Raw genomic sequence first — 18507 nt, 5'->3', positions numbered from 1 at the left:
GATTAGGTTACGGAAGTTCCAAAGTCCCATATAGTGTAATTTACAGTCTGAAATATTTTGAAATCACATTACTTTTTTTTAGTTATCGAGCAGTTAAAGAAAGCTGTGCTAAAAATTTCTCATTGTCATTATGACAGTAAGTTGAAGGAGCTTTGAGAAGTTAGGTTGTGCTAACCCAATTGAATCTGTTCTTTATTCAATTTTTAAACGTATTTCAAATTAAATCTGCCTTTTAGAGACAAGTTGTCAGTGAATCATTACTTTTGTTTTTATTAATTTTAACTTGGGTCTTATTTTCAGGTATATTTAAGCAAGTGAAAGACTACATCAGGGAATGCATTCAATGCAAGGAGAAGGTCGATCGGAACAAGTCAGTATCTGCCGATACGATGGAAATTCTGGAGCAGTTGGGAATAGATACTCCAGTAGTGGAGGATAGCAATGAAACCGACGATGATTTAAGTAATTCTGAGGGAAGATCGGGTGCTCCTCCAAGGCCTACCAGAAAAAAAAACATCTCAAAGCAAGAATTGGTATTTGTAAGTACTGCTTTAATAGAAAACTTATCCGTTTTAAGCATCCTTTAGTAACTATTACTGTGAAGATAATGAAATGACAATACAGGAAGGTGATTCCCCTGAACTGTTCACGATAAGAATCAGAAAGGATCAAACGTGCTGTTGATGTTAAGAAAAACTGCTATGTATGCTTGATTTATTTGCAGTGTCAAATCACAAAGATCCTACCAGAGATACGGGAGTTAGAGTCAATACAGTGTGGAGCTGGAGGAACACAGCAGGTCAGGCAGTCTCAGAGGAGCAGGAAAGTCGATGTTTCGGGTTTATGCCCTTCTTCAGCGTCCTGCCTGACCTGCTGTGTTCCTCCAGCTCCACTCTGTATTGAACAAGATCTTACCCAAGGTGTTAATTAAAATAGAAAGTGTACAAATACTCTATAGTAACAATGCATTTAGAGTTTTCTTTCTTAAACCCAATTTCCTATTGTTTCCCTTTTTCTATCCTCTTATTGTATGATGTGACAAAATATAACATAGTTTTACAAAAGGGATGTAGATTTGAGCGAGTTGAGTATTGTTTGAGAATTTGAGAACATAGAACGTTACAGCGCGGTACAGGCCCTTCGGCCCTCGATGTTGCGCCGACCTGTGAAACCAATTTGAAGCCCATCTAACCTACAGTATTCCATTATCTTCCATATGTTTATCCAATGTCCATTTAAATGCCCTTAAAGTTGGTGAGTCTACTACTGTTTCAGCTGGGGCATTCCACACCCTAACTGTCCGAGTAAAGAACCTACCTCTGACATCTGTCTTCCGAGTAAAGAACCTACCTCTGACATCTGTCTTATATCTGTCACCCCTCAATTTAAAGCTATGTCCCCTCGTGCTCGCCATCACCATCCAAAGAAAAAGGCTCTCAATGTCCGCCCTGTGGGAACACTAGAAGTGGTATAACTGCATTTCATTAGGCAACATAACAACTCATGGAGTTCAAAGTAATGTATCATAGTAGATAGAGAATTACTTAACAGACAGGAAGCAAATAATGGGCATGAATCTGACATTCTTAATTTAGCAGACTTTACTAGAAGAGTGCGACAAGTATTAGTGCTGTGGCTGTGATGATTTACAGTGTGTATTAATGATAGAGACAAAATAATGCACCTACATTTGCTGACCATACAAAGCTAGATGTGGACATTATTTGTGACATAATGCCAGATGGAGTATAATATGATTTTTCACATTGATCATAATACGGCTTAAAATTTTTTTTAATTGCTATGGGTTTGGATACACATGTAGGCTAGTTAACAAGCAAATAAGAAGGCAAGTGGCATATTGATCTTCATTGCAATGGTACAATAATAAGGAATGATATAGAAAAGGCTTACTGAATTACTCCATGGGATGAGGAAGTTATTTTATGTTGAGTGATCGAGTATTTTCCCTGGAGTTTAAATGAGAGGCAAGCTCTTGAAATATACAAGATTCTTCAAGAGTAGAGACCGAGAATTTGTTTCTGCTGGGAAATTTAGAACACAGGAAGTTAATCTCAGGATAAGATGACAATTGTTTAGTATTGAAAGGGTTGTGAATTTTTGGAATTCTGGAGGGCAAGTGCACAGTTGTTCACTACATCTAAGATTGGGACAGACAAATTTTGTGATCTTTCAGGAAATCAATCGATATGTAAAATGGATTAGAAAATGTAGTTGAGGCCCAAATAAGCCATGATTGTGTTCAAAGATAAGCAAGTTTGATAAGCCATATAGTCATCTATTACTTCTATCTTGTGTTCTTGTATTCCACTCCTATTTTCCTGGAAATAGTGTTTCCTTGACGTATGGTTTTGTCCATATTCCAAAGACTTTTCTTCATTTGCAAGTCTGACCAAATATTAGATCAGCAATCAGCGTGGGCAGGAAAATTTCAACAAAGTGTCTCTTCCTTCCGGCTCAAGTTAAGAGGTTGAGGGCAGGAAGGGAAGAATTGCTGCAGCTGAAATGTGTTAGCAGAATCTTAAACACAATCTTATTGAATTTATTTACTATATTCTCCACGTAGAGCATAGTTGTTTTCTTCATATCCACATTGAGAGATTTCCAAGGAGTTGAGACCATTTTTTTCCTTCCCTTTCGTTATTCTTGATCTATATGTAATACTAACATAATCGTGCTCCTTTGCTGACTCACACAGCATAAAGTATTTCTGCAAACACCAGAAATTTATCTAGTGTTTTCGTAATTTATATAACTTGGCTTTCGACCACAAGATCCCTTTGCCGAGCTTCCTTTATGCAAGTTCAATGAAGGCCCAGAAACAAAATATTTACAAGTTCATCTATTTGTGTGAAGTTTATTTGTTAAACCTGAGATATCTCAAATAATCTAAAGCATTTACAAACGAAACAGGCTAACTAGGGAAACTGTGTTTTGAGTTGCCATGCTTGGCTTACTGTTCCAAAGTCCCCATCATGCCTAGTAAAAAAAAAAACTTATCACAGTGTCCATATATGATATGCTGTGTATGACCAGCTCATTATCTGGACATGTTCATCTTTTGTGAATTAGTGGTTATGACCAACACACAATTTACAATATTTTTACTGATTGATGGATAACAACTTTGCTTTTCGCCATCTTTTCCCACCTTTTTAGGTCTTATTTTTCATCCGATGTCATCAGCCCATAACTGAGTTAAATCTTAATGAAAATAGTGCCTAATATTTTCATATATGCTTTTGCTCAGGGTTCTGAATCATGATGAGCATACACAGGTTGTTGATGAGGCAATCTCTTGTATTTCGGCATTCCTGCTCTTTGTTGTTTTATTCCGGTCTGCAACATATACTTTAAATTCTGTTCATCTCTATCTCTTAGCATTGCATTGAGTTGTTTCACAAACTGTTATGATGTGGAAGAATGCTATTCAGGCTGTGCTGGCATTTATGTTCCATACAGACTACCTTCACTTCAATTTATGTAACTTAACAGCATTTACTCTACTCCCTTCCCCCACTTACTTAATAGCATTCTGTTAGCAATGTCTACGCAATTTGTCTCGGTTTTCCCTATTCTCCCCTCAATTAGTAAAGAAACTTCTAAATTTGTAATTGAATTTGTTAGTTACAAAATTATACTTCTATTTCCCAGTTTTATATTCCATCACAAGTGAAAATATCTTCTCTATATCTGTCCAACTGAATCCATTCATCATATTAAAGACATGTAATGGAGCCAGATGGATGATAATCAAAGATGGCATTGTGTTCTTCAAGTGGATGATAACTAGTGAGCTATTGATTCACTTAAATTGTTGTAATACATGTTTTGAAATGTATAAATTAATCAATTTATTCAGGTGGATAGCAAGGGACTTGTAAAACAGGAATCTGAAAAGCACTGTCAAGTAGTGCTAGAGCAATTGAACGTTCAAAGACTGTTGAACCAATTCTGTGATGTCACCCTGCTGATTGAGGGAGAGGAGTACAAAGCACATAAGTCCGTTCTCGCAGCAAGCAGTGAATATTTTCGAGAACTCTTTATCGAAAAAGGGGCAGTCTCCAGTCATGAAGCTGTTGTTGACCTTTCAGGTATGAAATAATTGAATAATTTTGTAAGTTACAATTATAACTATAAATTGAAGTGTTTATTATCAGTACAACATTAAGTGGTTCCACATTTGCTAAGGAATGAAGGTAAACCTAACTTAATGGCATGAAACAAATCACTAGGTTATAAAAGAGTTTCACTTTTGCTGAGCAATAAGTGCTTGTTTCGTCCTAGCTGAAGTATTAGACACTTGTTAATTACTTATTAACCATGGTCAGTATTAACTTTAGTGTATTAGTTAATGAGGCAAGTGTCAAACTGTAATTAAAGAACGTTCTTTTCTTTAACTTCATCATTGCTCCCTTTTGTTTGACCTATCTTGGTTACCTTTCTATCCTGAAGATGTTAACATCTCCAGATGACCCAGGTGCAGAATGATTTAATGGAGGCTGATCACCATCTTGTGCTCCATCCAGATAACCCCAATGACAGCTCAGCTATTCATTTGTAGACTGAACCAGCCTTTGCTTCAATCATCCCTTGGCTACCTATTGCAAAGTTTGGCAGAGGAGAAGTGATGAATTCCATATTTTTGTATAATTTTTATATTTAATGTAACTTATATTTAACTTTTCTTGGGAATAAAAGTATGGTTCTTTCGATAATTTGTCTACGTGCAATGTTTTACGCCTCTGGTGGATTCCTGCTCATTAGTATTTTTGTCCTCTAGTTTCTGGATTTCGCTTGTAGTAGACATCAGTGAAACTCTCCTCTTACAGTACTCTATTCTGCAGTACCTGAAAGAATTTGATGATCATTTGATTTTAAAGATGAATAGTGATGCTTTGTAGTTTAATTGCATAACTGCCATAGTCAAGCAGAGCTCTTTGAGATTTGAATTATATGCTTCATTTTTATTTCCATGTTGTACTGTTACATATGCACAATATATGATATAGAGGTCAGGCAACTTAATCTCACATCACTAGCAAAATGTTGAAGAAGCCATATTGGTTCTTGGTCAGTGATTTTTTTTTTCTTTTTATTATGCAGCGATTTCTGTAGTGTCACAGCTGAAATTCTGAAATCAAACCAATATTTCGTGTTGCTCTAACAGCTGCCATTTAATTAGAATTGGTGTGTATGTAGAATTATTTCCCATTTGACATGGTGGTTTACATATCATTTCGTTTTATGTTAAGCAAATTCAATTTTTCTTAATATCTTAAATTGAATGAGGTTGATTTCATAACTTGCTCACGTGCAACATTTTTTCCCCACATTTGGTAGATGGATGCTCATTATTTTGTTGTCATCAGGTTTCAACATTTGGCTTTTAGTACACTGCAGCAAACCCTTAGTTTATCCTACAGTCCCTGAATCTGATGATCACTCGTGATTTTATAAAATGGATAATTATGTTATTTGAAATACTGTACTTTTAATTCCTTCCAGGGTTTAATAAGACAAGTTTTTTGCCGCTGTTGGAATTTGCCTACACATCAGTCCTGGCATTTGATTTCTGTCACATGGCTGATGTTGCCACATTGGCACGGCATCTGCTGATGCATGAAGTTCTGGAGATATGTGAGCATATACACAAGCAACTGGAGGAAAGAAAAATTACAGTGTACCAGAAAGGAGATGTGAAAACTCTCAATTCCAGAGACAACACACAAGATGTGGAGATTCCAATTGATAATACTGTAGAACATCAGGAACTTGAAACTAATGAAAACACTGATGATGGCTCCATAACAATGGTACTTCAGGAGTCTGAACAAATTCCTGTATCTGCTGAAGGCCCTCCACCTAGCAGGGAAGATGAGACCTTGAATGAAGTAGCAATGCATGAATCGGAAAAGACGCAGACAGCTGAAGAACTATCAGTTCAGCAAAGTCAAGGTATTCAGGACTGCCCTGCAGGAGGCAGTAATGATGAAAACCAGGCTAATGTTAATGAACACCCTGAACCTATGGAGTCTAGTGTAAGTGTGCCAGAGCAGGAAAGTACAGAGACGAGAGTTGAGAATGCGACAGAAACTCCCACAGCTGATACGCAGATGGAGATTCCAGCTGTTAATGGAAATGAGAATGAAAGTCAAGTAAAGGAGGAATCTGCAGATATGCTCAGTAGTAATGTGTCAGATGTGCCAAAACGAAAGCGTGGTAGGCCACCAAAATTACATGACAAACAGAAAGCTACAAAAGTTGCTGTTGCTTCTTCTTCTAAATGCCTTTTAGATGATACTTATAAAAGCAGATTACGACAGCGTACGCTAGCTGAAGGTGGATACATTCGGTTACATAAAGGTACAGAGAAGAAGCTGCGAGCCAGAAAAACTAACCTAAAATCTGCGACACAGCAGGTATGAAATTTTAACAACAAAGTTTTGGAAAAAAGGAATATCTTAGTCTAGAATCATGTTTGTTAGTTATGTTTAGTATTTTGCAGAAACTCCTTTGCTGATTTTTGGAGAAGGTAGGACTTAGCAATATTGAGATTCTTAACACTTAAGTTTTAACAGTGAGTAATTGGGGTATATTTGATTATAAACAGGACAAAATCAAATCAGTTAGCTGCATCTTGAGATTATATCAGAACCTGATAAATCTTGTAAACCTGAAATAGTTATTACATCGGTCTGAAATAGTCACGTTTTCATGGTTCTGTTCTTGTTTTCAGGATTAATATCTTCTGCTATCTTATTGTTTTGATTTACTTTTTGAAAGTTTTGTAGCTTTAGCTTTACTTTATTCTCTGTACCTGAATCTCATGTTAGCCAGACAGTGTAAGAATAACAGATTTCTTAACCTGTTCTCAAATTGATGTGGTTGCATTTGAACACTCATTTTCTGGACTATTTGCCCAAATATACAATTACTGTGCTAAAGTCCCACGATTGGCATATATAAAATAAACTATCAAGTAAAACTAGCAGATGTGGATTCTCTATCAATGCTTTTACGAAATATTCATGAGTAGCTAAGCTACATACCAGGAAGACCCTAAAGTTACTAACTGAAGGTGAGTGGCTGCCTCAGCTTGCTTGACTTATCATGCGCTGAACAAAAGAAATTAATCATGATTCTTGCTGTTCTTCCAGTTCCTTTTTGTTAGGATAGCGCAAAAATTAACTTCAGGTGAGGAAAGCATTAGTTTCAGCAGCTTTACTCACATAGTCCAATAATTTTGACAATGGGTTTTAATAATCTGTGACATAAATAAAAGGCATTTAAATGGGAGAAACAGGATGGCGTTTTACAATTGGAACTCAAAGATGCACAGCTGGTAACAAACAGTAAGACTGTTTTACTGGAAGTATTGTTTGTACTTCCTTCAACTTAGATGTCAGTATCTAAAGTGTGGATTCAGTGGTTGATTATAAGGGCAGTGGAAAATGTGCTATGGACTGTTTTGTTTGTCAACATATTTCACTTTTAATTTGTTTGAAACCTGGTCTGTATTTTAGCAAGTATCTCAGTCTTTTATAAGATCAAACGGTTTCAAATATAGGCTTTAAGAGATGTCTAAAAAGATTTGCTTTGTAAACTGTAAATGGCCCAATGTGACATTTTTTTGTTTAAGGGCATTAAATGGATTTTAGTATGTTTTATATATTTTTGACCAGCTTTTTTGCAATTTTGTATGAACCTGAGGCAATAATCTCATTCCTTTGCTCAAGTGATATAATTTAAAGTCGCAGAACCTGTAAAACAGAAGCATTTGATTGATCATCATAATGCAACATATTTTACGTAACTGCTTCAAAATTGTTTGATTTTTGAGAAATTGTTTCAATAGGGTTGGAGTAACAATATAAAATAGTGTGCTAATTGCTTGATTCTGTTTCAACACTCTGGCCTTGAATCAGAGGCTTGTAGATTGAATTCTATGATTTTAGTGCGTAATCTAGACTGATATTTTAATAGTACTGAATGAGTAAAATGTTATCACAGATGCTGTCTTTCTGTGTCTAGAAAAGTCTGTGGTACCTTTTGAAAAAGAAGAGTTCACATGACGATTATCACAGGCTGAACCAGACTTTGCAAATCTGGTATCATACTTGATGTCAAAATGAGCTTTCAACCACATCCCTAAGCTGTCACTAAGATTGAGATGTCATGAAGCTGGAAATAAACAATGTCTCTGAGCTCTTATGGTGCTGAAGCAGTCATCCATGCCTTTAACTCATTTGTTTATTTATCAGTTCCCTGTGGTTCATTGAATTATACCAGTTCCTGGTTAAGCAACAACTAATTTAAAAAATTCTCCTAATTTCAAATGCTTCTGTGACTTGCCGTCCTCTTTTCTGCAATCTTCCACCTGCAAACCTCTGGATGTCTTCTTCTAATCTAAGTCTTAACCTCCCAAAACCTCTACCTTTCTAACTAGTATACTAGATTTTTCACATCTCCCTGTGTAGGCAGAAAGGCCTGTGATAGTGCAGTATTGATATATCATCTTAGTTGATGTGTTTATTCTGGTATAGTTTTTACCTGCAGCCTTTTGACACTGACACTGTTGTTTACACTATAATGGTGAGTCTTATGATGTTGGTAAAGAAATGTCATTAAGTCTTTGGTAATTTTCCATTTGAATGTTCATTCTGTGGAATGAATTTGAAATGTATTCCGGTCATGTGCCTGAAGGAAAGATTGGTCCTGCTGAACCCAATTTTCCTCTTCCATTGTGAAAGCTAGCTAGATCCATTTTTGTTTTCAGGAATTATTTTTAGCAATGGGTGGCATTTTAAATTATTTGTGTCATCGACTTCCAGTTTTAGCAACGTTGCTGCAAAGAAGCACCAAGCAAACAGCAGAGGTTTTTCCCTGCAAAACGAGTATCATTTATTTTCTGGCTGCTGTTACAGGCATCTCTGGGGAGATTAAGAGCAGTATTCCACAGGCTTGGGAATAGTTTCCAGCAATCATCCAGAGATAACACTTGGCCTTGAATAAAATAGGTACTAGGTACAGTATACAAAATGTATGTCATCTCAAGAAAAGATAATTAGTGTGCTTCAAAAGTCTATGAAATGACCTGCATATTAATCCTTTCTAACTGATTAAAAATCTAACAGCCATCTTAGGTTTGTTCAATATATTTGCATCAGTTCTATGACCCTTTGATCTTTTGCTTATAAATTCTGTGTCTGATGCTATCTCTCTCACTGACACCTGAAGAAGGAGTGAGACTCCGAAGGCTTGTGTCTTCAAGTAAACCTGTTGGAGTATAACCAGGTGTCGTGTGATTTTTGACCTTACTAGTCCGTGATCCAAAAATGCATAAAAAAACTATATTTCTTCTGCAGGTTGCCCAGAAGTTGGTGAAGAGAGGTCGAAAAATGCAGCCAAAACGAGCCCCAATGGAGGGAGATGATGTAGAAATGGAACACAAATGTAATGAATGTGGAAAGGCATTCCCAAAACGTTATACTTTGATGATGCACATCATGACCCACAATAGAACCAAAGAATTTAAATGTCCGGTAAGAATTTTGAGAAATTGAGAAATTCCAAGATGTGAAATATTCCTGAATTGTTTTGTTTCCAGTAGGGCCAGTTATTTAAGTTTTGTGTAGTGTATCTGTATATGCACACAGAAATCGAATTCTAGACTCAGTAAAGTTGTAAAATAATTTTACTGTCCCCATTCTAATTGATCTGGCAGTTTGATTTAATTATTGTTATCTTGACAGGACTGCAAAGGAGGTCTCTTTTGCAATTATTAGTGAAGTTGTATCCTGATACACAAAATCTGCCTCAGAGATGGCAAGAAAGAGAAAGACCTATGGAAGTTTTTCCAAATATAAAAATTAAAGGATAGGTTTTATTAATGGCTTAGCAGTGGAATTCATAACTTGTCGTGGTCTTAATCTACATAGTTTTAGACCTAATTTGTAATGATTTTGTTCTAGGTTAAGAAATGTTAAAAGTGTTTGTGCTGGAAAAAACAAAGTAGGTCTGGAAATATCTGTAGAGAGAAAAATGAAATTAAAGTTTCGAGTCCTGTGGATTACTGAACTCGAAATATTAACTCCGCCTTTCTCTGTACAGATGCTGCCAGACTGTGTTGTTTCAGCACTCTCATTCCCAGCAACTGCAGCTCTTTGTGTATCTCTCTTAACATATTGAGCATATGTGTTAACGTCAGTGACTGGATTTGTCTCTGATGCCTTCTTACGATGAACCAACTCTCACACTTCATGTCCACTAGTAAAGATTGCTGATCTTTCTGGAGGTGCAATCCATTACGGAAAGGTGAAAGGGTGGCAAAAATAAACAAACTTGTAACATTTGTGCAAATGATGAAGCTTGCACTCCCCTTCAAGACTTTACAATGACCGTAATCTCAGTTCATTATTTTACCCATGGTTTAGCTCTGTGAGAAGGAGTTCCTTTACAAAGCCTCTTTGCTGTCTCATCTTCTACGACACAAACGGAACAACGAGCAAATAGATGAGAGTCCTGGAGGAAGGACAAAACGACAGTTTATCTGTGATATCTGTGGAAAAACGTTACCCAAACCCTATAATTTACGACTTCATATGCTTAAACACACAGGTGTGAAGCCGCATATGTGCAAGGTGAGAATTCATTGTGATTCAGCTGTATTTTAAATAGAATTTTTCAGATATGGTTAGTTCCTTGAGATGTTTTTCTACATTAAAATTATTATAACATGTACATTACAGGTGTTGTAGAGAAAAAGAATTGTGTGTGACACAAAACCAGGGACACTTTTAATTACGGATGGTTAACATGTTCATTGTTGCCCAAGTAACCATGCCACTGATATTCTCAATTTTGTTAGTAATAAACCCAGCTATTGATTTGAGCTCCCTTATATAATTAGAATGGATCAGTTTTACCATGGCTTTTTCTAATTGAATATCTTTCTCAATAAACAATGTTTGTTAAATGCTTTACCACTGAATAAATTTGTAAAATATTAAATCATTATCTCTGATTACCGTTAATAGAGTTGCTGCAAAATTACAAAAAATATTGTTCTGTTGACAGAAAAATAATTCCCGAGATCAGATACTCTGCTACGTGCAGAATATCATTCTACAGTGCACTACAAAAAAATCTGTTCTAACAAAGTAAGAATATATGTAGTGGCTATTTATATGAGGAGCCTAAGTAAGCTTGTAAATATTTATAATTATTTACTGTAATATTGATTTATTCCATGAATTCTAATGTCTCCTTACTGTCACAGTACTGTTATCGCTCAACTTATTATGTATGCTGTTTAAACCACATAGCGGGTGAATGATCAAAGTAAGTTAACCTTAAAATACAATTACAGAGACGGTTACCCTGAAGTGTGAATTAGTTCTGATCGCACAAAATCATAGTCATATATACGTCTGCAGTGTAGAAAAAGGCCCTCAGCTCACTGAATCTGCATTGGTCAAAAACAAGCACCTTGCTATTCTAATCCTATTTCCCAGCACTTTGCACATAGTATGAAGGTTTCTGCCTTCAGCACAATTGCAAGCAGTGAGTTTCAGATTCCCACCACCCTCTGTCTGAAAACAATTTCCTCACACTCCCACTTAACTGTCCTACCTCTGATCTTAAATCTATACCCCTGGTCATTGATCCCTCTACCAAAGTGACCTACCCATTTGCATTTGCCTACCCAATCTGTACCCTTCATAAGTTTATGCATCTCTATCATATATCCCTACCAGTCTCCTCTACTTCAAGGAAAACAGCCACAGTGTATCTGATCAATCTTCACAATTTCAGCTCTCCAGCCCAAACAATATCCTGGCAAATCTCTTCTGCACTATCTCCAGTGCTATCACATCCTTCGTATAATGTGAATTCCAGAACTGCATACAGTTCTTTAGCTATGGCCTAACTAGCATTTAATACAGTTCAGGCATAACCTTTCTGCTCTTAAAGCCTCTGCCTTGGTTAATAAAGTCAAGTATCCCATATGCCTTCTTAGACACTTTATTTATCCGTCCTGTGACCTGAAGTGACCAGTAGACGTGCACACCAAGGTCTGTTTGTTCTTTGACGCTTCCCAGTATCCTGCTGTTCAGCATGTATTCTCTTGTCTTATTTGTCCTGCTCAAGTGAGGCCACTTTTAGAATACAGTGTACAGTTCTGGTTACCCTTCTTTATGAAGAATGTTGTTAAACTTGAGAGGGTACAGAAGAGCTTTCCGTGAATGTTGCTGGTGCTGGAGTGTTTAAGTTACGGGGAGAAGCGGAATAGGCTGTGCCTTTTACCCCTGGAGTATCGGGCGGCTGAAGGGTGACCTTAGAGGTTTATAAAGTCATGAGGGGCATGGATGGGGTGAATAGCCAAGGTCTGCCTTCTAGGATAGGGGGTTCTGAAACTAGAGGGCATAGTTTTAATGTGAGTGGGAAATGATTTCAAGGGGAACTGAGGGTGGAGTTTTCATGCAGAAGGTGGTATGTGTATGGAATGAGCTGCTAGACAAAGGGGTGGAGGTGGGTACAATTTTAATATTTAAAAGATATCCAGGTGGTAATAGGAAGGGTTTAGAGAGATATGGGCTAAATGCTGTATGCAAATGCAAATGGGTAGGTCAGATTGGAATGTCTGGTTAGCGTGGACAAGTTGGACCGAAGGATCTATTTCTGTGCTGTATGACTCTGACTCTAAGTGCATCACTTCACATTTAAATGGATTGAATTCCATTTGCCATGAATCAGTCATCTGCCTAGCCTATCTATAGTCTTTTATAGTCTAAGGCTACCTTCCTCATTATTTATCACCTCACCAATTCTTGTATTACTTACACATTTGCTATTCAACCTTCCTGATTCAAATCTATATCATTTACATACACTGCAAACAAATAGGGTGCCAGCACTGTTCCCAGTGAACTCACTGGGCACAGGCTTCCAATCACACGACATCCCTCAACCATCATGCTTTGTTTTCCACACTCAGCCAATTCTGGATCCAATTTGCCAAATTTCCTTGGACCCCTGGATTCTTTCCCTGTGCTCTCAGCCTCCCATATGGGTCATCACTGGAATATCTTTCACTATCCTTCTGCTCTCAACTATAGTATTGTCTCCATGAGATGCTATGTATTTTTAACAGAAGTTATCATATGGTTTCAATACAAATGGGAATATATATCAATATTATTAACATACTTTTTCCTTCAAAAAAGGAATATGTAGCTAATTGTCTTCCTTAAATTGGTGTTCTATTCTCTAATATGAACTTTTGATTAGTTGTTAATATCCATAACACTTTTCAAAACTAAACAAAATTCTGTGAATAATGCTGTTTGTTCTGTAATCAGCAGAAACAAAGTATATTTTAAAATAGAGCCAAGAATGGAAAACTTAGTTTATGTGACATGAAAGATTCATAAATTCTGATATATTACTTAGTGAAATGTTGATATTACTTGGATCTGATGGCATTGGACAAGGAAAATCTGCTGACTGTCATTCTCATCATCTCCAAAAATGTGAAAACGTAGAATATTAATCTAAACAGAAAGATTGGTGCAGAAATTGCTTAATATCTCCAAATTAGTACTCAACTCAGTTTTCCAGCATTGGAACGTTCATCTTTTGAGTTAAACAAATTAGTAAGGATCCTAGCCTGATTTCTGGTCTCTTGGTTATTTGGTCTCAGCTGTGAATCAAGAAGACGTGTTACAGTTGGCCATAGCACCACTGTGTAAAGGAAGAAGGGAAGAAAACAATCAGGATTCCCTCTTCTGATTACTGTACAGTGACCAGTGCAGCCACTGGTTGAGAACAGGATTGGGTTTGACCCGAGTGTAAACAATGAATGGTCAGATGAAATGCCAGAAAGTATGCAATACCCATTTAGTGGTAACCCAGTCAATGTTTTCATGACTGCAGCATGTTGTATTGTGAAACAGACATAAATGTACGAGTGTTTTTACATTCTCCATTCTCTAGATATGTGGAAAGACGTTTGGCTATAAACATAGTTTAAGACTGCACATGGCTCATCATGAAGGTAAAAGGGAATTCAGTTGTGAAGTATGTGAAAAATCATTTGCTACAAAGCGTAGTCTTCAGGAACACAACAGTGTTCACACAGGTAAGGTAATAAAGGTCAAAAAACATAATAGCAGTTTATAGATGATGGGAAATATGTGATTTCCTTATACCTGTCCCAGTTTGATTTCTCTAATAAACAGCCAGGTCTCAAAATAACATGAACAAATGTAGAAATCCTGGTTAGACTCTACTTGGAGTACTTTGAGCAGATTTTGAGTGCCACCACACCTTAGATAGGATATATTAGCCTTAGAGGGAGTACAGTGTAGGCTTGCAAGAAAACCATGATTTCAGGGTTTAAGTTATATGGGAAGATTATACAAATTGGCCTGTTCCCGCTAGAATTTAGAAGGTTATGGGGTAATCTGATCAAAGTCTACAAAATATTAACTTAAAAAGACAGGATAGATAAAGATAAACTATTTCCATAGATTCAGGACTGTGCAACTAGGGGACATTGTCTGATCCTAATTTTTAGACTGTGCAGGAGAGATGTTAAAAATAACTTCCACACACAAAGGATGACAGATATTTGGGACTGTCTTCCATGAATGACAGTTGATGCTAGATCAGTTGTTAGTTTTAGATCTGACATTTGTTTTGTTAAGTTCATGTATTAAGGGTTATGGGCCAGGGCAGGTATAAGGAGTTAGGCCACAGATCAGCCATGATATCATTGATTGGCAGAAGAGGCTCAAAGGGCTAATTCTTGTTTCTGTGTTCCAATAATGTAGAAACATTTGTGACACAGAAGGAACCCATTTGTCACAGAACTCTGGAATTCTCTCCCTACACCCTTCTGCTATTTTCTTAGCCATTCCTTCTTATTCAACAAAGCTATTGCTCACGTACCTTTAATATCAAATTACATGGCTCAGTGAACAATTTTCATTGAATCATGGACTCCCTACAATGAGGAAGCGGACCATTTGGCCCATCAAGTCTACATCAACCTTCCACAGAACTACACCCCTATCCTCTACCTGTAATGTTGCATTTCCTGTCCTATTCCACCTAGACACAAAATGGGCAATTTAGCGTGGCCAATCCACCTGACTTGCACATCCTTAGACTGTGGGAGGAACTGGAGAACCTGAGGAAACAAATGCAGAGGCCTTATTTGTTACCACTACTGTGAAGCACCTTGGAGTGATTTACTATGTTAAAGAAGTTGTATGAATCTTTTGTTGTAGATCAACAATGAATTATCCTTCTGCGTCTTTATCCAGCCTCAATGTAGTTGATTGTATCATTTGTCCTCTAACCCCTATCCTCATCTCTATTGAACAGACAGCTTCTGTTCCCACCTTTTGCATAATTGTCTCTGAAGTGTGACAAAGATCCACGTCTGTTCTCGCTATCCCCACCACTTCTTCACCTACATGTGGTCCTTGACAATACTTGTTCAGACAAGTAACTTCACACTTAAGTTGATTACATCCCTTTATACTGCTTGAACTCCCTGTCTTCACACTGCTTGTTTGACATCCTGTGATCGATCCTGTCAGTCATCCATGTTCAAAAAGGTCAATTTCTGGGAGATTTTGCAGGAGGAGAGAAATAGAGAGGTTTTGATATTCAGAAGACTGAAGCCAACGTTTTGCTCCTCTACAAAATCAACTCTTACACATTTTGCTGTTGACTCCATCCATTTTCCTGCTAATTGCCTCATTAAACCAGACTATTTGCAACCACAATCTGAATTTTCAATCCTGTATCCTCTCCTTCATAAGGATTACCTACTCCTGACTACTTCCACCCTACCTCAGTCCATCTCTGGTTAAAACTTCCTTTGTGGTTTGTTTCTATTTTCTTCATTTGGAACATGTTGTTTAAAGTTCTGCATAAATGTAGTAGAATAAAAATAGGAAAATATTTGAATGATAAGTTCTTATCCTTGCCTTTCCTATCCTCCTAATCACTTCCTTAGAAAACTGAAAGATGTTCCATAAACATTTGATGAAATAAACTTTCTCTTTATATAGATGTGTAAAGTGTAATGTTTATAGATTTGTGTTTAAAAGGCATTCATTAAGTCTTGCAAGGTATGTTTTTTAATTATTTCAGGGGAATCTAAATACCTGTGTTCAACTTGTGGAAAATGTTTCAAACGTGCCTCTGGTCTTAGCAAGCACTTAAAAAGACATTTGCCAAAGCCGGAAGTCAGAAACTTTCAATGCACCCAGTAAGTTGGAAAATAAATTGATTTTTACATTTATTGTGCCTTGCAGAGCAAGAGAAAGTATATTAGAAATAAATGAGTACCAAGAAGTTTCACATTGACTGGAATAAAAAGTCTCAATTTGAACGTATAAAACTTGGCATTAATATTTAATGCGTAATATTTGCACTTAAAAGTAAACTTGTTTAAAATAGTTTGCATGATAAGGACTGCAAAGTGATCTTCAGGGCCAGCAGCATCACCAGCTGTATCTTGCATTTCTACAGAGCTTGCTTTTATTATAGCTGGGATAACTTGTTCATTTTTCATTTATTGAAACTGTCCATTTTTATTCTGTTGAATGGGTTTGTAAAGTGCAGATGATGCCATCCACATTAGTGTCCAAGTACAATATCTTTTAATGTATGTGGTGGTGAACTTGCTGTGCAATTGTTAAGCTTTGAAAATTAAGCAAGCATTGCCTCGGGCCTGGCTTTATACCGATCCAATTTTAGATTCGAGACATTCTGAACATCAAGAATTATAATCTTTAGTGTCATTGAATCATACAGCACAGAGGAGGCCCTTTGGCCCATCGATGTGCTGATATCTGTACAAATCCCACTTTTCAGCACTTGGCCCATCACCTTGAACATTGAGATTTCAAGTGGTTATCCATGTTTTTTTTTAAAGGTTATGAAATTTCCTGAATCTGCTGCACTCTGAGATGGTGCCTTCCAGATTTTTGCCAGTCTTTGGCTAAAAAGTTCAAAGATATGCAGGTTAGGCGGATTTGCCACGCTAAATTCATAGAATCATGGAATTCCTACAGTGTATAAGAAAGCCACTCGGCCATTGAGTCCACACCGATCCTCCAAAGAGCATTCCACCCCCCAAACTATCCCTGTGAGCCTACATTTCCCACAGATAATCTACCTGCCCATCTATGGCCAGTCGACCTAACCTGCATCTCTTTGGACTGTGGGAGGAAACCAGAGCACCTGGAGGAAACCCACACAGATGTGGAGAGAATGTGCAGACTCCACATGGACTGTCACCTGGGGCCGGAATCGAACCCAGTTTCCCAGCACGGCGAGGTAGCAGTGTTGTTCTGGGTGGGATGCTCCTGTAATTTAAGACCTTAGGACTAATCATCTGGCCAATCTTCATGTCATCTGCAAATACATCATCACCCCCCACATTTCCTTCTATGTTGTTTATATGTATCACAAACATTAAGGGACCAGCACTGATCCCTGTGGTACGGCAGTAGGCACAGGATTCCAGTCACACTTCTACCACCATCTTCTGTCTCCTAACACTAAGCCAATTTTGGATTCACCTAGCCAAGTTACCCAAGATCCCATATGCTTCTACCTTCTTTCAGTCATGTGATATTTTGTCAAAGGCTTTATTGAAATCCATATAAACTATATCAACGACATCTATACACCTAATCACCACCAAAATTCAATTAAATTTGTTAGGCCTGATCTCCCTCTGAAAAAGCTATGCTGACTGTCTTTGATCAAACCTTGCCTCTTCAAAGGAAATAAATCGTCTCAAAGAACAAAGAAAATTACAGCACACGAACAGGCCCTTCAACCCCCTCCAAGCCTACACCGATCCAGATCTTCTGTCTAAACCTGTCACCTATTTTCCAAGGACCTGTATCCCTCTGCTCCCTGCCCATTCACGTATCTGTCTAGATACATCTTAAATGATGCTATCGTGCCCAACTCTACCACCTCTGCTGGCAACGCGTTCCAGGCACACTCCACCCTCTGCATAAAGAACTTTCCATGCATATCTCCCTTAAACTTTTCCCCCCTCACCTTGAAATCGGGACCTCTAGTAATTGAGTCTCCCACTCTGGGGGAAAAAACTTCTTGCTATCCACCCTGCTGAGACCTCATGATTTTGTAGACCTCAATCAGGTCCCCCCTCAACCTCCATCTTTCTAATGTAATTAATCTACTCAACCTCTCTTCATAGCTAGCGCTCTCCGTACCAGGCAACATCCTGGTGAACCTCCTCTTCACCCTCTCCAAAGCATCCACATCCTTCTGGTAATGTGGCGACCAGAACTGAACACAGTAATCCAAATATGGTCAAACAAAAGTCCTATACAACTGTAACATGACCTGCCAGTACCCTGTCTGACTAATGAAAGCATGCCGTATGCCTTCTTGACCACTCTATTGACTTGTGTTGCCACCTTC

General features: G+C 37.6%; 1 protein-coding gene across 2 annotated transcripts in view; it reads left to right on the top strand.

The window, feature by feature from the left end:
* zbtb11 (zinc finger and BTB domain containing 11) overlaps positions 1-18507 on the top strand; it is a 37038-nt gene that overhangs the window by 4347 nt on the left and 14184 nt on the right. For both annotated transcript variants that reach the window (XM_059650242.1, XM_059650243.1), the window contains exons 2-8: positions 301-539; positions 3884-4115; positions 5530-6443; positions 9390-9566; positions 10458-10664; positions 14020-14164; positions 16192-16309. In XM_059650242.1, coding sequence (XP_059506225.1) covers positions 301-539; positions 3884-4115; positions 5530-6443; positions 9390-9566; positions 10458-10664; positions 14020-14164; positions 16192-16309 — 2032 coding nt within the window. The remainder of the gene's footprint in view (positions 1-300; positions 540-3883; positions 4116-5529; positions 6444-9389; positions 9567-10457; positions 10665-14019; positions 14165-16191; positions 16310-18507) is intronic.

This window comes from Stegostoma tigrinum, chromosome 12 (assembly GCF_030684315.1).
Source record: "Stegostoma tigrinum isolate sSteTig4 chromosome 12, sSteTig4.hap1, whole genome shotgun sequence".
Classification (NCBI taxonomy): domain Eukaryota; kingdom Metazoa; phylum Chordata; class Chondrichthyes; order Orectolobiformes; family Stegostomatidae; genus Stegostoma; species Stegostoma tigrinum.
The sequence above is the reverse complement of the archived record's forward strand: the minus strand, read 5'-3'. Positions and strand labels throughout refer to the sequence as shown.